General features: G+C 43.3%; 1 protein-coding gene across 2 annotated transcripts; it reads right to left on the bottom strand.

The window, feature by feature from the left end:
- Window positions 1-13644: 13644 nt before the first annotated feature.
- On the bottom strand, window positions 13645-23495 carry LOC105903154 (caspase activity and apoptosis inhibitor 1). Of its 2 annotated transcripts, none has more exons than XM_031585199.1 (6): window positions 23280-23495; window positions 22336-22530; window positions 21919-22003; window positions 16943-17003; window positions 16256-16332; window positions 13645-15552 (listed from the first exon to the last, which is right to left on the bottom strand). In XM_031585199.1, the coding sequence occupies exons 1-6, from the start codon at window positions 23379-23381 to the stop codon at window positions 15062-15064; spliced, it is 1011 nt and encodes a 336-aa protein (XP_031441059.1). In that variant the 5' UTR covers window positions 23382-23495; the 3' UTR covers window positions 13645-15061. The 2 variants fall into 2 exon arrangements, with proteins under 2 accessions (XP_031441059.1, XP_012686320.1); XM_012830866.2 differs by having other exon boundaries at window positions 16256-16323.
- Window positions 23496-25725: the final 2230 nt, after the last annotated feature.

Below are 25725 nucleotides of genomic sequence, written 5' to 3'. Positions count from 1 at the left end.
ATCAGCCCACCGCCTGCCACCGCTGAGCCTTTCAAAGACACGGCAAAGACAAAACGTCAACAGAATGAAGTTCCCTGCGTGGCAGATTTTACCATGGCACCTGAGTTAATTATTCAAAGCGTGCACCGCCACCCCCCCCCCCCCCCCCCCCCCAAATAAAACCCTCTGACTACACTACGCACCCCCCCCCCACCCCCACCCCCACTCCCCATGCCCCTGTGGCCCTGACTCAACCCCTGCTGAGCGAGGGTCTTATCACAGAGGCTTCTGTAATTGGCTGTGGCTTATCAAATAAACGTTCCCGGTGAATTCAGGACCAGTAACTGGGTGTGACATTCTAATGTGAAGACTTCACCTGGTGCAGCTCGCGCTGGCAGGTGGTGCGGTGTCTCTGAGAATGAACGTGACATTTCATACTCCGAAGAGGGCTGGACCCCTGCCAACTTCACTTAAGCGTTGAGTTATGTGTTTATTTCTTTCATTTTGATTCATTATCCTACGGGGACCGTTTGTTTGTTCTCCGTGTGTTGAGTTGTGTTCTAAGGTGTGGTGACAATCAGTCCTGAGCAAATCTACTGCAGGAACAACCTTTTTTTTTAAAAAGCAAGACCGACAGAGAAAGTGCGATTCATCAATAGAGAAATGGCAACAGAGTAAAGAATTGAGTCATAAACCAAGAGGAGAGAGAGAGAGAAAGAGCGAGGGAGAGAAAGAGTGAGGGAGAGAGAAAGAGAGAGAGAGAGAGGGAGAGAAAGAGAGAGGGAGAGAAAGAGAGAGAGAGAGAGAATGATTCGGGAAGATACAATTGATACTAGCTCAATGAAAGTGACTCATCACAACATGTTTGTGATGCTAGAGAGTACCATCCTGCCATTACTGAGAGAAAAGCATAATTTCAGTCCTGCAGTGAGAGTCTCGTCTCACACACATGAACTCGGCAGGATACAGAGACAATGGTCACACTTTAGGAACATGTACTGATAAGAATCTCCTCTCCAAGTGAATAAATATTTTTTACCAGAATTGTACTTTTGTACTTAATACAAAATTTGGTATTTTATATTTTTGTACTGGAAGTGAAAATTCATAAGAAAATTAAATTCACTTGGCTTTGGGTGTATGGTCCTCTCTAAGTGATTGTAATTAAACTGAGACCATTGCGATTTTGTAATTGTGATTGTAATTAAACTGAGACCATTGAGATTTTGTAATTGTGATTGTAATTAAACTGAGACCATTGAGATTTTGTAATTGTGATTGTAATTAAACTGAGACCATTGAGATTTTGTAATTGTGATTGTAATTAAACTGAGACCATTGAGATTTTGTAATTGTGATTGTAATTAAACTGAGACCATTGAGATTTTGTAATTGTGATTGTAATTAAACTGAGACCATTGATATTTTGTAATTGTGATTGTAATTAAACTGAGACCATTGAGATTTTGTAATTGTGATTGTAATTAAACTGAGACCATTGCGATTTTTCTGTTTCTGTTTCCTTGGATCTGATCCTCTCAGTCCAGTCTCACATTATTCCACATACATTTGGATATCACATAGAACTTCCTCCCAGTGCACAACTTTATTTCAAACTTTCAGGAAGCATATGAAACTGTTCACGGAAGAGAAATAACTGCTATTCTCACTCACATGAATCAGACACGACTCACTAAAGCTATTCAAGTCATGGAAGACAACCTGATCCCTCGCAAACCGTCCATTTATAAAGTCTATTCACAACAATTGCAAGTAATAGCTCTCTGAAATACAGCTTTTAGATGCTGCCATCTCCAACCTCCATTCTCCTCCATTATACAACAGTAGATGATTCGATAGGTAGCTCAGGAAGAAGAAGACACTTTTGAGAAGAAGACACTTAAAAACACACTTGAAGGCGGCACGTGTCTAGCCTGTAATTCAGGATCAAAGTTTCTTCTTTTAGAGTGCTTCCTCATGGCATGACAATGCGGATTACATATACGTATACTATACATGCATTTGGATGTATGTTTCCCTCACTCCCTGCCTCATTAAACCAATTCGATAGCCAATAGGATCCATCACTAATCCGGTCTAAGGGAAAGTCAGTGAGTCTAAGTAAGTCAGAGTGGATGACTTTTGCGTGATAAACTCACAAAGGCTTTAGCTTCTCTCTCTCATTCACTGAGAGCCTGCAGAACAGAGTTTCCTCCTCGGCTACTCAGCTAAGGCTTTAGCTTCTCTCTCTCATTCACTGAGAGCCTGCAGAACAGAGTTTCCTCCTCGGCTACTCAGCTAAGGCTTAAGTTTCTCTCTCTCATTCACTGAGAACCTGCAGAACAGAGTTTCCTCCTCGGCTACTCAGCTAAGGCTTTAGTTTCTCTCTCTCATTCACTGAGAGCCTGCAGAACAGAGTTTCCTCCTCGGCTACTCAGCTAAGGCTTTAGTTTCTCTCTCTCATTCACTGAGAACCTGCAGAACAGAGTTTCCTCCTCGGCTACTCAGCTAAGGCTTAAGCTCCTCTCTGCATCACGGCTTCCAGGCCTCGTCCTCCAGAGAGACGGGCGTTGAGTCAACTCAAGCTGAGAGAAGTCAAGCCACGCTGCGCTTTTTTTAAACATTTTTTATTTTGCCTCAGCGCCCATCGCCATGGAAACGTCCCCCGTGGCACAGCCCATTACTGCAACAGACACTCGCGTTGCATTATGGGAGGCTCCTGAGGAGATATCGGAGTCGGAGGGGTGTGAAAATACCTAAAATCTTTCTAATCACTTTTTTTTTTTTTTTTTTAGTCTTTCCAACCACACTCCCAGACTATTCCCCAGTTCCTCAAACTCAAAGGCCTAAAGCTGAGGGATCTGTTTGTATCGTAACATTGTAAACATTATGAGTGTTGGCTCTTTGGATAGCATCAGTCTTACTCATCTCACATATTTGTAGATATTTGTACTCTGTTAAAAGCAGAACTTAATGTTTGCTTATTTGCACTGGGTCTTAAAGCTCTGTCTCTAGTCTGAGCATGGTTTCACAATCATTCCTATCAAAAACGAGCTTTGCAAGGGGATTACAACATCAAGATTTTCCAGTCAGTCAATGCTCTTTGATTGATTTCTTGTTGTGTAATGACACCGTTTTTAACCCTGTAACCCCTAGCAACCACAGAGGAGCTGTAAGTGATCTTGGTTTTACCCCTAATCATTAACTTTTCAATCACCAGTATTTTTTTCTATCACCAGTATACTTTTCTATCACCAGTATTCTTCTCTATCACCAGTGTTCTTCTCTATCACCAGTGTTCTTTTCTATCACCAGTATACTTTTCTATCACCAGTATTCTTTTCTATCACCAATATACTTTTTTATCACCAGTATTCTTTTCTATCACCAGTATACTTTTCTATCACCAGTATTCTTTTCTATCACCAGTATTCTTTTCTATCACCAGTATTCTTTTATATCACCAGTACTCTTCTCTATCACCAGTATTCCTAACCAACCTCATTCACAGGCTATTACTCCTTGTAGGCTGGCGACACTTGAAAGGAACCAGAACTAGATCGGTCCTAGATCTGTTCAAGGTTCCTCACACTATCAGCTTCTGTCTGGGTTTCGAAAGGTAGTCTAAAGGGTTTCATTGAGTGATGGGAACTAAGTTAATAACATACAGTATGGTAGCATAATAACTATAACTATATAACTCAAGAACTCAATTCCAGCATTAGGCTCACAGATAGCAAGTAGGTCATGGAAGAGAGAAAAAGTGAGAATAAGACAGAAACTGTGCCAAACTGAAAAGATTTTAATTATGTCAAATCCAGCAGTCACACGGGTCCGTGACTTTCAGAGGTGAAAAATGGATGCAGACAGGTGACAACACATCACATACTGCTAGTTGCAAACTGCTAATAATCTCCTCCTCTGAAAACACATTCTCACACACACACACACACACACACACACACACACACACACACACACACACACACACACACACACACACACACACACACACACAGTGTCCACCTCGTTTAGCGGACTTCAATTTGAAAAATGGCACCACCTTCCCCATTAGCGGCGGCATCCTCCATCACCCAAATGAGGGTCGGGGGGAGGTTAAGCGTCCCACTCTCGCTCGTCCTAATTGTTTCAAATCTTCAGCTCACTCTGAGGTGGTACGCCACCCTGATTAATCCCCGTCTTGTTCCGCTGCCGACTCCCGTTCTGGGCCACGGTGCCGGTAACGAGGCCGGGGAAGAGGCGATAAGGTCCTGATGAAAGACCGCATATCATGCGTCATGACGACGGAGAGATGGAGAGAGAGAAAGAGGTGTAATGGTGGAGATGATGATAAGGTCCTGATGAAAGACCGCATATCAGCGTCATGACGACGGAGAGATAGAGAGAGAGAAAGAGAGAGAGAGAGAGAGAGAGGAGAGAGAGGTGTGATGGTGGAGATGATGATAAGGTCCTGATGAAAGACCGCATATCAGCGTCATGATGGAGAGATGGAGAGAGACAGAGAGAGAGAGAGAGACAGACAGAGAGAGATAGAGGGAGAGAGAGACAGAAAGAGAGAGAGAGGGAGAGAGAGAGAAAGGTGTGATGGTGGAGGTGATGATGGCAGAAGAGATGATAGGGTCTTTATGAAAGACTGCATATGAGCGTTATGACGGAGAGATGGAGAGAGACAGAGAGAGAGAGAGAGGGAGAGAGAGAGAAAGGTGTGATGGTGGAGGTGATGATGGCAGAAGAGATGATAGGGTCCTTATGAAAGACTGCATATGAGCGTTATGACAGAGATGGAGAGAGACAGAGAGAGAGAGAGAGAGGGAGAGAGAGAGAGAGAGGGAGGGAGGGAGAGAGAGAGAGGGAGAGAGAAAGGTGTGATGGTGGGGGTGATGATGGCAGAAGAGATGATAGGGTCCTTATGAAAGACTGCATATGAGCGTTATGACGGAGAGATGGAGAGAGAGAGAGCAAGAGAGGGAGAGAGGGAGGGAGGGGGGAGAGAGAGAGGGAGGTTATGATGATGATGATGGTGATGATAATGTGCAGTCTCTTTGTGAAGTTAAAGCTTCTGTTATTCAGAGAGAAATATAGAAATGTGGCAAGAGAGAAAGAGAGAGATGATGATGATGATGATAGTGATGGTGTGATGAAGATTATGCATAACGCTTCCTGAAGGCTAACCTTCTATTGTCTAAAAATATGGCATAGACAGACTGACTGAGAGAAAGAGAGAAAGAGAGATAGAGAGAAAGAAAGAAAGTGTAAGTGAGCGGATTTCATTTTCTGGTTCTTTTCCCCAGGCGCATTCACCTGTTGCCATCCTGTAGCTTCGGCCCTCCGCGGAGGGCTTCAACCGGAATGTTCTCCAAAACAATGTGTGATTGATTTTTGTCTAAAAGTTGGATAAATGCTTTTGGCGAAAACTTGCCTTATTAGACAGTCTGACAGTGTGACCTTCCAGAGGGCAGCCATTGATCACTTTCTCTAAGCCCTGCTTCTTGACCCCCACTGGGGGCAGCTCCCAGAACCCACCCTCTCCCTAACGTATCCACATTCATCTTCTTAATCCACAATAAACAAGTCTTCCTATCCTAATGTTGTTGGCACCCCCCCATCTAAATTTCCCAAACACGTTTAGCAGTGATGGATTAACATCAGTGCCAAATAAACAGAGCTCTAAACAAATGCAGCTCCAGCAGAACAGGGCACAGTTTGGCACGGGGCGGAGAGGCGAGGGCCATCTCCACGCGTCGCATACAAATTCGGGATGCAGTCATTAGGTGTAATGCTGAAAGCGGCGATGCAAATTGTGCTAAATTGAAGACCTGGTGGTCTTGCGCTAGACATTTAAAGTACCTCGACAGAGTGATGGGCTAAGGGGGAGAACAGCTAATTGAGATGGCAGATAGACATGTCAGTGTATTGCTGTTTGAGTGTGTATGTTTACTTTGACTGTTGACTGTTGTGCATATGTTTGTGCGTGGGCGTTTGTTTACATGGAAATGCCTGTATTTGCTCTTACCAATTCAATTATAGCACGTGGAATCTTTTTCCAAAAGCATTATATATATATTTTGAGCTGTTGAAGACAGTCTATCGAATGTGGATGTTTAAAGGATTTGTATATATTGTACGGTTCTGTGGCATTTTTGATAAGCAAATGTTTCGATTTCTATGGAAATGGAGTCGTTTCTACATCACAGATGCTCAAAGGCACACACACACACACACACACACACACACACACACACACACACAGCAGATGGTCCGTGTCTAACAACTAAATCACTTTTTTTGCGACTTTGTTTTGAAAAGACTCTTCATTTTTTTCCCTCTGCTCCGAGGCTTTTAAAAGTCCGGACGCTTGATTATCGCCAGCCGTAAGAGCCACATCAAAGCCGGCAAAACAAAACAGACAGCGCAAATAAAAGTGTCATCATCTGACCAGCTGCAATCAAAGAATGCAGAGATGCAATCACTCGGCGAAGCCCGGGTGTCAGATGTGTTTCGCCCCTCTCTCTTTCGCTCTCTCATAATTGGCTGTGTATGCATGTAACTGAAGTGTGACGTCCCATCCCATTTGCCGTGATGAATCAGTCTTGGGCATGTCGAACAGCTTTTGAGTGGCATTAGGTTGCCCCCCCCCCCCCCTTCACCAGCTTAAGGGCTGGATGAGACAGTAGGGGACGAGACACATATCTAACTGTCTTTGTTCGACACCAATCAGAGTCAGAAAACAGCCAGTGAGCTCGTGGCTAAATTTGTTCACCCACCAAGCCGACGGCAAAGAGGAGATGTTGGGGCGTTTGCGGCACCTGCGACACAACTTCGAGACGTAGACATATGACATTTTGATCGTTGACAGGGTCACACAAGGTCCTTTTTTTAGTGATTTGTTGGAACTTCGTAAAACACCTTGGGCTGAAACTTTTGTTTTGCTTGGTTCTCTTAACAAACAATGACAATTCTAAAGCGGACAAGGTGTTGTGGATGTAAGATTGAGGCCATATATTTCCAGTGATAATACCAGGATATCTGAGGGCAATAGGTTAACCATTAGTGCATGTTTAAGCATGCATGTCTGCCAGCTGATTGTCTTATTGACTCTGGTATTTATCTGTAATGTGAGTTTTATCACAACATAAACCCTTGAATTTATGAATGAATCTATCCCTCACATCCTCAATGCTTTGATGGAAACAAATGTCATTGAAAAGCAACAATCGCTAATCGCTAATCTCCATCTTCACATCTTTTTTCGGGTGTCAGCCATTCAAAGCCTGCTGACTTCACTCGGCAGCTGTTATCTTATTGTTTTAGAGGTCTACAGCATATAAACATAAAAAATATGACATCATTAAGTTCTCAGCATCCTGGATGGGCTTACCGTGATAACCAGGCCGGTGAAGGAGATAGGCACTCATCCATCGCCATGGACACCGACTCACTCAGTCCTCCTATCATGCTCCGCACAGGGAGGCTGTGGTGGGCGCAGGGAGGCTGTGGTGGGCACAGGGAGGCTGTGGTGGGCGCAGGGAGGCTGTGGTGGGCACAGGGAGGCTGTGGTGGGCGCAGGGCAGTGAGGCGGACACATTATACGGCGCTCCAGGGGCCTTGCCCATCTGTCCCCATTTGCACGAAGAGCCCCAGCGAACAGCTGTGTGCGTCCAGGCTGCCCTGCCACGGGGAACAGTAGAGGAAGAGCTGCTCCCGCCCCCATAATCCGTCATTCATCACTCACAAGCCCAGGTTAGGAGATCTGGTCCAGGTGTGGACGAGATCCAGATCTGTGCCAAGACAGGGTCAGGTCTAGTTGGGATTCGGACGATGTAGAAGATGGCTGTGGATATGACAGAGGAGTACGAGGGGAACACACACGCATGCACGCACGCAAGCACGCAAGCACGCAAGCACGCACACACGCACACATGCACACACACACGGACGCACACACACACACACACGGATGCACACACACACACACACACACACACACACACACACACACACACACACACACACACACACACACACACACACACACAAGTTAAAGCAAAATAATGAGAATGTTACATCAAAGAATAGTGAGTAAAACTACATATGAAAAGAATGAAGAAAAATGTAGAAGTGAGATGATGAGAGAAAAACACAGGCAGACTGGTGGGCTCTCACACACACACACACACACACACACACAGTAAGAGGTTAGAATGCCATACTAGATATGAGAGACCCCTATCAAATTCCAGTTGGAGTGTTTTCAGGAGTGTTTTCTAAAACGGCATTTTTCTTTGATAGCCTCAGGCCTGTGTTTGCTAACGGCACAAAAGTGGCCTTCAGGCATTAGAGAGACAGAACGAGGGAGAGAGAGAGAGAATGAGGGAGGGAGAGAGAGAGAGAGAACGAGGGAGGGAGAGTGAAAGAAAGGGGAAGAGAGAGAGAGAACGAGAGAGGGAGGGAGAGTGAAAGAAAGAGGAAGAGAGAGAGAGAATGAGGGACAGGGATAGTAAAAGAAAGAGGAAGAGAGAGGGAGCGAGAAAGAGAGAAGGGACAAGTTGCGCGCCTTCTCTCAGTGTAGCGACCACCACACGACCCCCTCCCCCCTGATTATGCTACTTGTGATTGCGCAAGGTCGTCCATCCTTGCCCGATCCCTCTCCATAACTGTCAGGGCCGTTTGCGTTTTATTGCCTCGCCGCCCGACTCTCGCCTGAATATCAATAAGGCTTTTTATGGGATTCTGCTGCATTTGAAAGCAGTCGGAGCTGCTGTGTGAGAGGCTTGCTGGAACAGTCAGTGTGAGGTAGAGTGGGGGGTAATGTGGAGAAGAGCTGGGTGGGGGGGGCTGATGTGGAGAAGAGCTGGAGGGGGGTGGGGGTGTGAATGAAGTGGAGGAAAGCTGGATGGGGGGGTGGATGATGTGGAGGAAAGCTGGAGGGGGGGGGGGGGTGGGCGTTGGATGATGTGGAAGAGAGCTGGGGGGGGGGGGGGGGGGGGGTTGGATTGGGGGACCTTGCAGACCGATGTGTAGAGACTGAGGTGACGGAGATTAAAGAGCTGGCTCAAAGTGTCAAAGTTTCAGATGTGGCACGTGAGTGTCTGTCTCTGTGTGTGTGTATGTGTGTGTGTGTGTGTGTGTGTGTGTGTGAGTGTGTGTGTGTGTGTGTGTGTGTGAGTGCGTCCATAAATTGGGTATTCTGTTTTAAATGATCCCATGCCTCAAACCAAAATGGCGCTGTCACAGTGATAGTGTGCATTATGAGTGTGTGCCCGGGGACACTGTAAAGGGGTCACACCCTTTGGGTTTAATGATGTGCCGTCCAACCACGGTCTTAAAGGGACATTTCAGCCACCCAATCGTAACATTTCGGACACTATCTCCACAGCCCTCTGCCAGTTGAGGCCCATTAAAGGTTTCATTTCCAGCGGAGTCAGACAGCACGGGCGCTTCTTGTGTTCTCTAGCAGAGCTCTTCTTGTGTTCTCTAGCAGAACTCTTCTTGTGTTCTCTATTAGAACTCTTCTTGTGTTCTTGTGTTTTCTATTAGAACTCTTCTTGTGTTCTCTAGCAGAGCTCTTCTTGTGTTCTCTGGAGCTGAACTCTGAGTCTCTTTCTGGTCACTGACATTCTGCTGTGTAATTGACGTTGTGCTGCTCTGACAAGCACACCTCTCATGGGTGACGAGTGGCACGGCGTTGAGCACATACAGTACGTGCTGAATTTCATTTCCAGGTGAACTCCCTCTGTGCCGCGGTTACAGATTTAGATGCATTGGCCATGTATGAGGAGTTTATGCATGTATTTGTTCATGGTGAAACATGGTAGTTCCTAATCTATATAACATTAAACATAAATTAAGTACACCTACATATACCTGTGTACCACCAGTCACATCAAAACAGATTCATGAATACAAAGGGTAGCAGGTTCAGTGATGCTAGAAATATAAAAATGCATGTACACTATAAACCTTGTAGAATAGTATTATATACAGCATTCTAAGTATAAAGCTGCAATCCAAGACAGAAACGAGTAGAAGTTGGTTGTCAGTGACTGTGGGCTGATGTTATATAGCTGTTTTTTATTTAAGATAAATGTGCAGAGCACTGTTGATACCCTGATGCACATCAGTTATGCCAGCAAGGTTTTTCTTTTTTTCCTTTGCTTTAAATTAGGGTCAAAATGCCAATACCAGTGCTTGATCTGAAAAGAAAAGGGCTTATCCTTGCATTATTCATTTACAAATTGGGGGGAAGTCAATCTCAATTCCAGCTGTTTAAAATGATGTACTGACAGTCACTTTAATCCATAACTATTTAATTGGTGTCATCAGTAATCGTTCCGGTGACGTATTTAGTCACTTGACAGGTTATGGTTGTGCATGTATCACCATAGTAACATTGTGCCTTCCTGCTGCATTTACTCACACGTGTGTGCAACCCACACAACATTCATACAACACATTTAAGGCTGTCACAACAGAGCGCTGGGATATTAAAAGTAAACAAATGTAGAACAGATTAGTGGATAAAAAGTCCAAATGGCCACGTCGGGTAATCAAATCCCGGGCATTAAGGGGGTGAGGTTACAGGTCAGTCTCATTCTCACGGACAAAAAGATCTGCCGTCGCCAAGCTGATGAAAATGAAATGTGCGCAATGAATCACTGCTCTGGGAATCAATTTATTTAGTCACTCAGGGATGCCAAGTTATTTATTGCTTGTCAGTATGAGCTGTTGGCTCAATTTAATTTTTGCTACAAGGGCTGAAAAAAAAGAAAAGAAGAAGAAGAAGAAAAAAAGAACAGAGTAGAAAAGAAAGAATCGCTTCGGCGTGGCAGCGGGGAAAGAGTTGAAAAGAAGAAAAATGATGCCACATTATGGTACGAGCGAATGGAGATAACAGCGGCGATATTCAATGGAGCATCTTCCCGCCGAGGTGAGGGGAAATGACCGATAATATCCGGCCACTGGCAAGAGCGTTTTCAATGAGGTTCGGGGGCGACCATCAATTCTAAACTGCTGAAATATTGCCTTTCTTAAGCCCAGTGGTGTCAGGGATACTGGGACTAATGAAAAGTAAAAAAAGCATGCTTTTTGTGGTGTGGTGATGAAAAGAATTACACATCCTTCACATGTTCTTTTGTGATGCACACCCGCTTAAACTGTAGCCATATTTTTTATTCATGATCTTCAATGGACTAGTGGCCATCTTATTTGGATACTAAGGTCAAGGGCGGGGGGCATCTGTTGTAATGACATGAGAGAAAAATAAATATTAAACTGAATACATACAGAAACACACACTTCTGGACACTGAATACACACAGAAACAGAAACACACACTTCTGGACACTGGTTGAAAGTGGTAGATTTCAGAGAAACAATTTCCCAGCGATTTATGGGTAAATAATTTGCCCTTACCTAGAATATTTTTAACTGCAACAAAAACTGAACTCTCTACCTGGCACTCCTGAGTGTAGCCTACCTCAAACTCGATGATATCGTGGAGCTACTGGCTAAGCAAAGCCCTCCACAATGTGTAGGGTACACAACTGCACACCTGTTCTCATTTTAGAGATAAACCTCCCCCCAAAACAAACAGAAAACCCAAGGAGCAATGGAGTGCACGGAACTAGTAGGCCTACTTGATTTATGCAGATTACGCTGTGTGTGACTGCTGCGTGTGTGTGTGCCTGTGTGTGTGTGACTGCTAAGAGTACGTTGTGTGTGTCTGCTGTGTGTGTGTGTGGCGGCTAAGAGTGGAGAAATGACTTCAATGGGTGATAATGTAATGGTAAGCAGTAGATAACGCTGAAAGCCATCATCATAATTGAGACTTGAAATCAGAGCTTAAAACAAGGTTATTTCCTCACTCTGAAAACACAAAAAAAAGAGAAAAATCTTGGCTTCTAAGCAACACTCAAAGTTAACTGCAGCGCAATAGAGAATAGCACAATTATTTCCATATTTATATCTTTTAAGAAGCGAAAGAACGAATTGGGAGGAAAAAAGTGGTCGGGCCTTTTAAATGTAAATACTCAAGAGGAACTTGTGCACTTCCCGAAGTTTCATTGGCTCCCAGCGGAGGTCGTCGCGCTCCGAATCTGCATGTAATTGCATCCATCCCAACCGCGCGGCTTTGTGGGAACAAAAGCGGCCTTCCGAAGAAAATGGCACCCAAAACACTTGCGACGCAAGGTGATAGTGGCACAGGCGTTTTATTTCATTCCCAGAGGAGAGCAAGAGGAAGCACTCAAGATTTATTTGGAGCGATGATTTTTCCTTTTCTCTCTTTTGTGTGTGTGTGTGTGGGTGGGGGGTAGAAACTTATGAGTTTGAATCTTTCAACAACCGCCTTCACCCATCATCATTCCTGGAGTTGTCAGTCCATCGTCTATCTGACCTTTCAGATCCTCTGGTTCAATGAATTGTTTAATGCCACACACACACACACACACCTGTAGTTTACGCTGTGAACTGTATCCAATTATACTACTGGATAGAGACAAGGATAGAAACACAGGGCATAAACACTTGGAGAAAAAATTAATATTAACATCACATAAACAAATGAAATGTCCTTCAATTGCTAGTGTTAGTGTATAGTGCCTATACAAATTCAACTAACCAGTGAGAGGTTGGGAAGAGAACTCCATTCCCCTGCAGAGTCCAACTAGAAGTGGTTGGTAGAGAAAACTGAGTGGATACATCATGTGGCATCCCAGCAAAAGCCCAGGAGTTCAATGAACTCCAGTTTTAAGACGTCCTTGCCTTAACAATGCGGCAACTCACAACTATGTAAACCCAAACTTACATGTCAACATAGATTTACGTACATTTCCATGTCAATATCTCTCATTGCTCAGAGCAGTGCAACAGGTCACTTTCTATTCTGTCAGGTTACTAACACAGACCTAAGTAACATCCCAAATAAATATACTACGAGATGTCAGTTTGGTAGCTTCATCTTTGAATTATCTGCCTATCACATAACATCTGAATTTCAGATGCAGCTTACGTGGTGATTAGGATGCGGTAGCACAATATCCACATTTTATGCCACATGCCACAATGCACACAGCATGTTCCTATATGAAGCGATAGAGCAGTAGGACAGCACCCTCCAGTGGTCACCCAGGGAATTGCATGTGTGATAAGGCCATACTGCCAGAGACATAATAGGACTTTGGAACAGCTAAGGACCCAACATTGTTTTTCACTTCTACAGTCTAGTTGGTGAATCAGCTGGTGCAGTAGCATATATGGAACACTGGTCCGCACGTCGACAGCTCTCGTTTAGTGAAACTCACTTAAAGTAACACTATGCAACAGTTTGACACTTCTTGAGGTATGGTTTTATAGGCAACTAGTTTTGGTACCATCCTCAAATTCATTTTGATAGCTTCTATCAGTGTCAGCAGGGCTGGTGGTGGTGTTTGCATGCCTTTTAGGTTGTTAGCTTGCTAGTTTTGGAACAGAACTCCTTATTGCTGCTTTAAATCATAACATACATTGTACATGAAATTTTAAATCACACATATTCAGACAAGTGTTTTCTGTGCAAATTTGCACCTTTCATGAACAATAAAAAAGGTTAAACCGAAAAGCTTTGGTGGCAAAGATACTAATTAAAATAGTGCACAAAGACCCATATGAATTCTTCACAATATTTTTATGGGAAAATACAGAAAAGACAGATTACATCTCTGTGGTGGAAACTCAAAAACTTTAAGGCTCAATCATTAAATCATTACAACAACAAAAGTACATTTGGAGGTCAGTAACTTGCTGTTCCTCTCTACGAACAAATGTTTTCATGCCTGTCTCTGAACAGTCCAGCCTTTCTTGACGGCCATCAGTGGTACCCCAACAACAAATTACTGTTCGATAATAAAAAATAAAAAATTTAGACTGGTCTATATTTAGCTGCATTCATTTAAGACGACATGTTTAGACCAATGATGGCTACATATATCTACTTAGATTCTTTGGCCCGTTCTAAGCCAAGGGGTCAGTGCCCCCCCCCCCCCCCCTCTCAGTCTGAGGAATGTGTGGCCTTTCACCTGTTGCCCTTGGCCGATCTCTTAAACTGGCCACTAACATCTAATAAAGCCGATCCTTGATCTACCGGATCAATCCAAGACTAACTAAAGCAAAAAATAACATGAGCAGAGGTCAACAGTACACTACCCTCCACCAACCCTGGCCCAGCACTACCCTCCAACCGTGGGGGGTCACTGAAGGATGAGGGTGCACCCAGACTAGAGGTCATAGGTCACTGTAGGATAAGGTGCACCCGGACTAGAAGTTATAGGTCACTGTAGGATGAGGTGCACCTAGACTAGAGGTTATAGATCACTGAAGGGTGAGGTGCACCCAGACTAGAGGTTATAACTGATTGGTGCTGAGATAGGTATTCTATGAGCTGGAGCGCTTTAACACACCTTCACATGCCGTGAAGTCCAGACATTTTCTCTGTCCCCTAGTTTACTCCGCCGATACACCCTTAGCAACAACAAATCGGACAAAAGTAACGGAAATGAAGAACTGAAATGTCTTCTATCGGCTGATCATTCAGCATAAACAAGTTCCAGGGCCAGCTTTCTTAATCGATGTCCTGGTTAGTGTGTAAGCATCAGATCGACTTCATCTGGCCTCACAATAGCCTTCCGGCCAGAACAAACTAAATAATTGTAACTTTAAGCAAAACATAGCAGTCAAACACAATATAGGCGCTGCTCTATATGTGCACAAACTCCATGTAATGTCCTCTCTACGACTCACCCTTCCCAGTCATCAGATCGGTCTATCATACAAGCGCACGGGTGGGCAATCTAGTTCAGGTCAGTTCAGTTCAACGATCTTTATTGACACTGTATAAAACGAAACGAAACAGCGAAGCATCTCCCTTGAGTGCCTCATTTTTATACAAAGAATCATCGCGGGTTTGTAGGCTAATGGAGCTGCCCTAACACTTACAATGAGGTCCTAACGTTTGGTTCAACTGTCCCTGAATGCAAACATGTGTGACCCATCACAGGCTGCACGGGATAGAAAACCTTGGTGCTGTTCAGGGAGCCAGGGCCTGTTTCTTGGTTTCGTTGGCCTTCATCAGGGCTTTGATGGCGCGGGCCCTCATCTCCAGCTCCAGGAGCTCCAGCTGCTGGGCCGAGGGTTGCGTCACCCCCAGGGCTGATGGGAGATCTGCCAGCTGGGGCTGCGGTGAACGGGACTGTGCTGCCGCCGCCGCGCCCACGGGTGGAGCTGGTTTCGGCGGCGGTGGCGGGGGCTCGGCTGCGACGGACAGAGCGAGGATCTCGCTGACGCTGCGCTCGATGTCCTGCTGGAGCTCCAAGCGAGGCTCGTCCTCTTTCTTCTTCTTCTTCTCCTCCTCCTCCATTTTCTCCTCCTTCTCCTCCTCCACTGGTGGGGTCGTGGGGGGAACGGCAGCAGACTCCTCCTCCACCTCCTGGGGCTTGTCTTCTTTGGGACCCTCGATGTCACTGTCATCCACATCTGCATTGATGCTCAGGACATCGCTCTCATCCCCAGAACCTCCACCTAAACGGTCCAAGCACAGCATAGTTCATATGGGAATGGGATACGATCCAAACACAGCATAGTTCATATGGGAATGGGATACGATCCAAACACAGCATAGTTCATATGGGATTGGGATACGATCCAAGCACAGCATAGTTCATATGGGATTGGGATATGATCCAAACACAGCATAGTTCATATGGGATTGGGATACGATCCAAGCACAGCATAGTTCATATGGGATTGGGATACGATCCAAGCAAAGCAGTTTATATGGGAATGGGATACGATCCAAACACGGCATAGTTTATATGGGAATGGGATACGATCCAAACACAGCAGATTATATGGGAATGGGCTACGATCCAAGCACAGCATCGTTTATATGGGAATGGGCTAAGATCCAAGCACAGCATCGTTTATATGGGAATGGGCTATGATCCAAACACAGCATGAATTATATGGGAGTGGGCAAGTTAAAAGTAACATCACAAATGCATTGCTTCAGAAGGAAGCATTTCTCATTTCTAATTTTGGGTTGAAGTGAAGTGCTTTCCTTAACATTAGATATGTCACTGAGTGTCCTCACTGCTGTCTACAATACAGTCGCTGAAGATGGCCACTTATAATCCCCATGTGATTTAATAAACCGAAATGTTTTTTTTTGTTTCCTCGTTTCCTTTCTCCACCAGTCCTATGTAATGGGCCCTCGGGCTCCTACCTTGTTTGACTTCATCCACTTCACTGCTTTCTTTGACGGAGGAGGTGGAGTCAACATTGTTATCCTGCCTTGAGCATCAAAAATCAAAAGATCAGATGACACTTTCAAAAACCAAACTTCGAAAACTGCTATAAGCATCATGGACTAAAAGGACAGTTACTCACTGGCTGTCAACAGCACTGGCTGTTCTTGTTTTAACAAAAGGACAGTTACTCACTGGCTGTCAACTGCACTGCTGTTCTTGTTTTAATAAAAGGACAGTTACTCACTGGCTGTCAACAGCACTGGCTGTTCTTGTTTTAACAAAAGGACAGTTACTCATTGGCTGTCAACAGCACTGCTGTTCTTGTTTTAAGAAAAGGACAGTTACTCACTGGCTGTCAACAGCACTGGCTGTTCTTGTTTTAACAAAAGGACAGTTACTCATTGGCTGTCAACAGCACTGCTGTTCTTGTTTTAAGAAAAGGACAGTTACTCACTGGCTGTCAACAGCACTGCTGTTCTTGTTTTAAGAAAAGGACAGTTACTCACTGGCTGTCAACAGCACTGCTGTTCTTGTTTTAACAAAAGGACAGTTACTCATTGGCTGTCAACAGCACTGCTGTTCTTGTTTTAAGAAAAGGACAGTTACTCACTGGCTGTCAACAGCACTGCTGTTCTTGTTTTAACAAAAGGACAGTTACTCACTGGCTGTCAGCAGCACTGCTGTTCTTGTTTTCTGCATCATCAGCCTCCGTCACCTCTCGCCCTACGCACAGAATGAGAGAATACATATGCTGTAAGCACTGGAGAACCTTCTTAAAAACGTCTGCCACCCACAGTATCCACAGCAGGAAGGTCTTTTCAAAACATCTGCAACCATGTCACAACAAATTATGGGAAAATAAATTACAAAAATGATGGAATGTCCAAGGACTGAAATAAAGGCCTCTGCAATGATGCACATCAACACACACACACTGCATGAAAAAAATTGATTTTCAGCTCTGTGAATGCCTACAAACCTCACTAATCCCAGCAGTTAACAGCTGTTTACATGTGCCATGAATTGTCGAGTGCGAATCCCTGGCATCGGGTGTTGGAGGGGGGGGGGGGGGCGGAGTGACGGAGGTGTGAATGACAATTAGCATCTGAAATAGCGCTAACACCACCTGGTTAGAACTCATAGACATATATATATATATATATATATATATATATATATATATATATATGTGTGTCTATGTTAGAACTTGCCTCCCTTACGCTAGAATTGGATGAAACCACCCATTTTAGGAAGAAAAAGTCACTCGTGGTTGGTAGGTAGATCTGTCACAATTCGTCACCCTGGGCCATAACACAGGGTTGGTTAAACCCCTTCCTTACAACAACAACAACAATAATAATAATAATTATTACATTTTTTATTATGTGTATAATTAGAAAAGCTTATATCAAAAATACTGCAGTTAATGAAGACTACATATTTATCTGATAAGTTATATGTTCTATATATTCATGTTATCGTCATCCTATGGGATACACTATAATCAATTACATGAACATGAATTTATTGGGGGAAAGAAAAATAAAAACATTTGCGAGAAACATGTTGACTAAAAGAAAAGCTTTATTGATACATAGCAAAAACAACAAATACACACACACAATAATATTTTTTATTATTATTTTATTTGATATTATTTATCGAAATTGGTGAGTAAGCAACACCACCGACATGCACTTTAGACAAACAAACATGACGGACTTTCAAATGGATATAAAAGGTGTGCATCATGATGTAAACACCTCTAGATCAACCCCCACGCTACAACTCATTCATCTGATAGGATGTTTAACCACCTGTCACTCACAAGACTGGTGAAAGAGAGGTACCCCAATGCAGTCTATAATTATACTAAGCCTGATCAATTTAAACCAGAAAGTTTCTTAAAATGTAGTTAGTACCTCTTAGAAAAAGGTGCAACCTCTGGACCAGTGGTGAATGAAAATATCCTTTCCATACTGATTTGCTTTTGTATAACTCACAGCATTTTCATTTCCATGTGAAAGCCTCCCTTAAGCCCGAATTATAGATCTGCGTCGGTGTGCGTCCGTTTTACGGATGGGCGGGGAAACAGATTCGGACGGATTCGGACGTACTGTTTTTGATTTATACTTCTTCGACGGCTGTGGGTGTTGAAAACAATTCACCGCCAGAACAGTGGGTGGAGCAGCGTTTTTTTGGTCACAGACGAGCTACTACGCGACCTCTTTGAGTGATAGAATTCGTCGATTGTTTATCTCCCTCCTCCCAGCCGTCACGTCATCAAGAGCAACAGGTGTAGTCACATGGGTCTTTGAGACACACTACATTACAATGAATAGTCTGTCTAACGCTATATATTCACTTGAAAAGGCAAACTTATCTCCATCATGGTAGGTATTATTTGTGTGAAAAATAGTAGCAATCTATAACAAAATGATATGCTTATCTTACATACACTATAGAAACTATTAAAAATTATTCAATGAAATGAATACTATCTCATTTTCTTTGGTATTTTTTGTCATATTCAGATTTGTAATGATGATTGCTGGGTAATATGTATGCTGTTGTCCAATGTCAAGTCTCTATTTGATCATGTGACGAGACGATATGATAGTTTAGGCGCAACATCTGAACGTCAAGACCAACAAGCTGACTGGGCAAATAAATATCTGTGACAACGTGATTACAGGAGGCAAACTGGTATCAGGGAAGAAGTTAAAAATAAACTGTCATCTGGAGAGTTTAAAAGAATACAAAACGAGGGGGAATCTACTGTATGGAGATATTTCTGCTTAGTAGTCAACGCGGATTTATTAAACCTGGATGGTTGGGGGAGAGAGATGAACGTCAAAACCGACAAACTGGGCCAGAGGCAAAAGCACCTGCAAGCTGAAAACAATGGCTTTCAAACATAAGCGTGATAAGGCATTGAACATTCCATATTTAAATATCTTAATAAGTAGTCAAGTCAACGTGTCTGCCTCACGTGATGGAGAAGTTCGTTTTTGAGACTAAAATAAATCACATTTAGGATAATAGCCTTCTTGTGTGCGGGGATTTTTTGATGTCCTAGCTGTGACAACGCGATTACAGGAGGCAAACTGGTATCAGGGAATAAGTTAAAAAATAAACTGTCATCTGGAGAGTTTAAAACGATACAAAACGAGGGGGAATCTACTGTATGGAGATATTTCTGCTTAGTAGTCAAGGCATTGAACATTCCATATTTAAATATCTTAATAAGTAGTCAAGTAAACGTGTTTGCTTCACATGCTTCTCCCCTGTACAAAAGCGTCGGCTAAATGACTAAATGTAAATGGATTAGACCTCGATTGTTGGACTATGTAGATCGTTTTATAACGAACTTTGTGCACTTAAAGTTTTTTAAAAAAAGAAACTGTCATCTGGAGAGTTTAAAACGACACTCGAGGGGAAATTTACTGTAGGCCTATGGAGATATTTCTGTCGGATGGCATCATATTCTATGCGGATTCTAATGAGGCTGTTTGATATGTCCAATGTAAGAAGTGTGAAGCTTTAATGAAATATGATTGATGCCATCCTCTTTCTCCACAACATGGATTAAACATCGATGGTTGGACTATGTAGATACTTTTATAAGGAATGTGTCAAGAAAAAAGATAATCTTCAATGGTAAGACTTGTTTTATTCGCGCCTCTTCTGGTGTAGCGTGAGTTTTATTTAGGCATATCAGATGCATAGCGTGTGTAATGTGTAGGCCATTTCATTCCGTTCTTGCAATGTGAATAATTCATTTCAATATGCTTATATCCCTTTTGTGCGCGCTTGTGCGTTTAACGGGGCTTGTTTGTGTGAGCCAGTGCATTTATCATTCATCTGTTGATGCTCGAGTTTAATAAAGGCAGGCTATTCTTAAGAAACGTATGTAAATGTGTCAGTAGTATGAACAGTTGAGACATTGACTCATTGGGGTTCGGACAAAATATTTTACTTGCTGTCGGGCTGGGGTAGGGCTGGGACAAGTCAGCGCGATAAGGCATTGAACATTCCATATTTAACTTGGCATAGTCGCCCCATAATGCCGTGCGGCGGGCACATACTTTTCTCGATGTGATGCAGCGCATAGACATATATACATGTCTATGATGCAGCGCCCAACGATGTTCTTTAACAATGTTCCTTACTGTTCTAATTGCATGTCGTTGTTCTGTGTTGGGACGGAGTTTATACAGGTGTGTGACGGTAGCACAGTCTGTTCGTGATAACTTGTAGCAGGGCATAAAGCCCGTGCCATTTTGACATTGTATTGTGTTTAATTAAAAGCCATAACAAATATTCCACACTTCCGTGATTTGTTACAATATCTTAATAAGTAGTGAAGTCAACGTGGATTCTATGGATTAAATTCATTTATTGACACATCTTTTCAGGACGGCCACAGCGCTTTAAAACGACGTGTTTATAAGTTACATTATTCAAAGATGGTAGATAAAAGGCGAGATAATCGCCAGGTGTAATAAGCCTACTTTCTCATTATGTGTGTGTGTTAGGGTTTGTAATGCAATGGTGTTGGCTGCAAGTTAACTCCACTTCACGTTAAGGTTAGCTTTTGTATATGAGCATTCATTTCAACTGTTCCATCATCTGAAATATCACGGTGTCGAAAAACAAACCTTTGATCTAAACAGAATATTCAGTATGGAATGGGAATATTTCAGAGCAGGGCTATCTTTTATCGCGTTTGACAAATATGCTCCGATTGCTGTGATGTCTCCTGTGAGAATGGGATAGTATTCTCTCCTATGAATTCGCGGTCATTTGAGCGTCCTTATAAGTGTTTCAGAAATATCTTCAGACCTCTTCTGTTATGTTTGTTCATAATCAACTAGAAGAAGCTTGTGAGACGGTCTACAGGCTATTCATAAAAAACATACGTAAATGTGTCATTAGTATGGACAGTTGAGACATTGACTATGTCTGGTTGGATTCCGACAATATATTTGAATGGCTGTCTGGCTCGGGCACTACTCTGTCGGACGCAGGCCGGGCTCGGACAGAAATATTCGACTGATCCACACTCTATAACAGAATAGGAACAGATAGGGAATGAAACAGGAAATGTGAGATTCCGGAAATTATGTCGTTAGGAAATGATTTCGTTAGCGGACCAATCACAGCCAAGGGGGTATCCGTCGCTATCCGTTCGTATCCGAAAAAGTTACAAAAATCGAGAGGTGCACGTCGGTGTCCGTCCAGCTCTCCGAAGGGCTCGGATGGGCTCGGATGGGCGTTCCACCACGGGGAAGGGTGTTGCCAAGGCGTGGCTATGTGTCCGGACGGACACCGACGCAGATCTATAATTCGGGCTTTAGACCTAGGGACTGGGGGTCAACTTCCAAGCTTCTCAGCTTTGTAAAACTACCAGAAATTGAAACCCCACATCAGTTCCTGGTAGCTTTCTGTGCTGCCTACAAATTCCTGTGAGCAGTCGTTAACCTGCACTTCCACATCAATTTAGTCTTACTTACAGGAATCCCACTTTTCATGCAGTGCCGCACACACGCACACACACACACACACACACACACACACACACACACACACACACACACACACACACAATGCATGCTAACTGGATATTGTTTCTCACCTTCCAGGATTTCCAGCAGGTTGTTTGAAGAAAGCTGCTCCAGCTGCTCCCAGCACAGCTTCTTGATCTCCTCAAATGGGACATCCTTTAAAGAGGCACAAAGATAACATGTTGGCCTATTCAGCTGCTCTAGTACGGTTCTCATCTAAATTCTCCCATTTCATGAATTTCAAATGGTGGGGCCAGACCAGTCCTTAAGGAAAGACACAGCAAAACTACACATCCCAGGAGGCGGTCAAAGTAATATGCGTCTCTATCCTCATCCATGATGGGCTGCATGGAGAAAAGGTGCAGCTGCACACAACCCAAGGCCAAGGGACTAACAGCAGTAGGGTAGCTCAGGGTACTGTTGACAAATGGTAAATAATGATTACGCTAGTCTTCAGGTGTACCTAATTGATACAAGCTTCAATCTACCTTCAAATCGTCCGGGAGCATCTTCTTGAGTTTATTCTCGCCTAGTACGCGGAAGCACTGCTCCAGCATCTCCTGTCGGTCCGACACGTAGGCACTGATGGGTTTGAAAGGTACGCTAAGGTCCAGTCCGCCCTCCTCGACGTCACTGGATTCCTGAACGGGCGCCTCTGCTTGCTCCAAGTCCTCTTTTGCATCCTGGGAGCATGGATGTCTTCATTAACATTGTTCACAGACAATAAGCTGACTTTCCATTCAACAATTGAATCAACATTGAAAAATAAACCATGACGGGAAATGCTTGAAATGTGCTTCAAATAATGTGATTATAATGTGGGGGAAAAAAGATTCGCTAGAGGGCCGTTGAAACGGGTTTATTTGCATAAATTCGGATTTGTTGCAATTTTATTAGGCGTTTTGAATCTCACAAGTTGGAAGTGCTAAACATGACCAACCATAAATAAAATCATTTGTGAACATTAAATGCATCCGTTTTGTAGCTGGAGTATAAATCCTTTAGTTGGTACAGGTTAGCCTAAACTTTAACATGTAGCATGACAGAGAGTGAAAAGTGCGCAAAACTGCAGTTAACTACATACATGCCCATATATTGCATTATATATTACATCATGGAAGCTCACTAGAAATAGATAAACAATAATGAAAAACAAAAGCATCATTATTGTGAGCCTCATGCCCACAAAACTTTCATTTCGATGGCCTACCAAACATGGGGGCTGATGTGATTAACCCTGACAGGATATGGGTAACTTAAAGGAAATTAAAATTAGCTGGATAGAGTAACTTAAGCAGCTCTAGGTAGTTGTATAGTTCAAGTGCATTCGCAACGTTTTAAAACATTCTTGACAACAGACGCTTGCTAGCGGGTCCTGGCTGCTCCTAGCTAGAAGGCTGTTCTTCGGTTGTTTAGCATCTTTAAACTTTACCTCGGCGCTGGAGTCGGTGCTTCTCCGTTTTCGGCCCACTTCACGAGACTCTCCTTGAGCATGCCTCCTTTTTTTGTCTTTGACAGATTTTTTACCCAGCATTGTTAACGGCAGCGAGTAAAAAACTGTTAAACGAGTTTAATAAACGACTAGTGTGTACATTGCCAGTGCGTCACGCCAAACAGTAAGCGCAGACTGATGATGAAAACACTGCGCGCTACATGACAACCAATCACGTTCGAGTTTGCAAGGAGCGGAATCGAAGTGGCTCCATGTTTGAGAGGTCAAACTTTGAAATGGAGCCACATTTACCTGGGTTTTATTTATGTACAGAACAGAACATTTGAACAGAGTAAGAGAATTTTGTTGTGAAAAAAATTAACAAACAATTCTGTATTCCTATAAGAAAACTGTCACTGCATTCTCTGCAGCTTTATTCATGCATTTGATGACAATTTAAATGGCCATGAAATGTAAAAAATATGGAAATGAAACGCATGAACAATAATTAATTAAGTTATCAAATGCTCAGCAGCTAGCATTGGGGGAAACACTGTTTAGAGTTCAGAGTTACAATCTTATTATGAATCCAGAGCAGGGGCAGCTCGTCCATTTAAAGGATTTTTAAAGCTGGGCCCTATTCTTATCTAGGTCTTTATGGGTCCAAAATTACTGAGTACTCAGTACAGAGTTAAATACTGCTAAAAACTTTTTTCACCACTGACAGGCTAAATGTTATTATAAAGATCTGACAACATGGGAAGGATCCATACAGAGACACAGCTGCGTCTTTTCACCTCAATAACTGTAAAGAAACTGTAGAAAATGACTGTTGTTACAGTCAGTGGTTTACCTTTCTTAGTCTCTGACGTAGCTCACAATACAGTGTCTGTAGTCAATTATCATGGGGGTGGGTTCTAACATTTACAGAAATAAAAGTAATCGACTTTTACAGAAAGAGAAGTAATCGACTGTAGGCACTGACTGATTTGCTACGCCAGAGCCCGTGAGAAGAGACAGATACAACACTGATGGTACAAACAGTTATCTTCTGCAGCTTTTACAGTCTCAATTTGTCAATTTTGTTTTCCTCAAAATGAAAAGGCTTATTTCTCTCCCGTCAGTAATATCATTCCACTGTGTGGGTCAATTAGATTCGCCCAGACTGCCATATCAGCCTTGGTGTGTGTTTATTAGGCTTCCTGATGAGATACTCTGAACTTGGACCAGTGCTTGAACGGTGAAATGCTTTACAAACAGGGACCTAGCAGCTCTGTCAGAGGCAAGCTGTTAGTGTTTCTGTCAGCACCAAAGACATCTTCCTCAGGTCTGTACTCCTAAGCCCATCTGATGCTGTGCTCGTATCTACTTTCTGCCACTGTGACAGGCAGAGGCTCTGACAGATCATGACCTCCAGAATACTACAAGCAGATGGGTGTGTTGCACACACACACACACACACACACACAGAGACACACACACACTGCATACACACACACACACACACACACACACACACACACACACACACACTGCATACACACCACGCAATGCACGTAAACATACACACACACATTCACACCCAAATATGCACAGTCGCACACACACACACACACACACACATATATACTCACATATATATACTCTCCTAAACACAGACACATCACACTAATTGAAACCAACACATATATTCTCTCTTTCCCTCTCTCGTACTCACACACACACACACACACACACACACACACACACACACACACACACACACACACACACACACACACACACACACACACACACACACACACACACACACCATGAATCTCGAATGTGTGACAGCTGGGTGGACATGAGTGTGGAGGTTCATTTTGACAGAGCACATTAATCACTCATGCCTGTGCACACACACACACACACACACACACACACACACACACACACACACACACACAAACTCTCACACACACACACACACACACACACACACACACACACACACACACACACACACACACACACACACACACACACAAACACACACACACAAACTCACACACACACACACACACACACAAACTCACACACAATTTATAATCATCAACTTGTTAATCATGTCAGAGTAGAAGTTTTGCAGTCTGCAACTTCTGAGAACTCACATCATGTTACTGAGCGGAATCATAACATCATGCATATAGTAGTGCCATATTTATAACTGTCTTATAAGCCATTTATTATAAAGTAAGTTGAGGTCAAGTTCAAGGAAAAGTTTTCTGAGGTCAATATGTTGAATAGACACTTCAAAAACTCCAAATATTTTTGAAAGCTTGCCCTCTACCCTCACCCTTCTGATAACACACGAGGGCAGCAACCTCTTCTCCCGAAAACCAACTGTTATCTCAAATTGCTTTTTTCTTAAACCATTAAAGGGAACGCACAGGACCACCCCCTG

Source organism: Clupea harengus, chromosome 18 (genome assembly GCF_900700415.2).
Source record: "Clupea harengus chromosome 18, Ch_v2.0.2, whole genome shotgun sequence".
Taxonomy (NCBI): Eukaryota; Metazoa; Chordata; class Actinopteri; order Clupeiformes; family Clupeidae; genus Clupea; species Clupea harengus.
The sequence above is the reverse complement of the archived record's forward strand: the minus strand, read 5'-3'. Positions and strand labels throughout refer to the sequence as shown.

Coding starts and splice junctions, on each gene's coding strand:
- LOC105903154 (XM_031585199.1), bottom strand. CDS start 23,381: ATGCTGGGTAAAAAATCTGTCAAAGACAAAAAAAGGAGGCATGCTCAA. Junction 16,333..16,942: donor AGCAGTGCTGCTGACAGCCA/GTGAGTAACTGT, acceptor TTTTGATTTTTG/ATGCTCAAGGCAGGATAACA. Junction 15,553..16,255: donor AGTGGATGAAGTCAAACAAG/GTAGGAGCCCGA, acceptor TGGACCGTTTAG/GTGGAGGTTCTGGGGATGAG.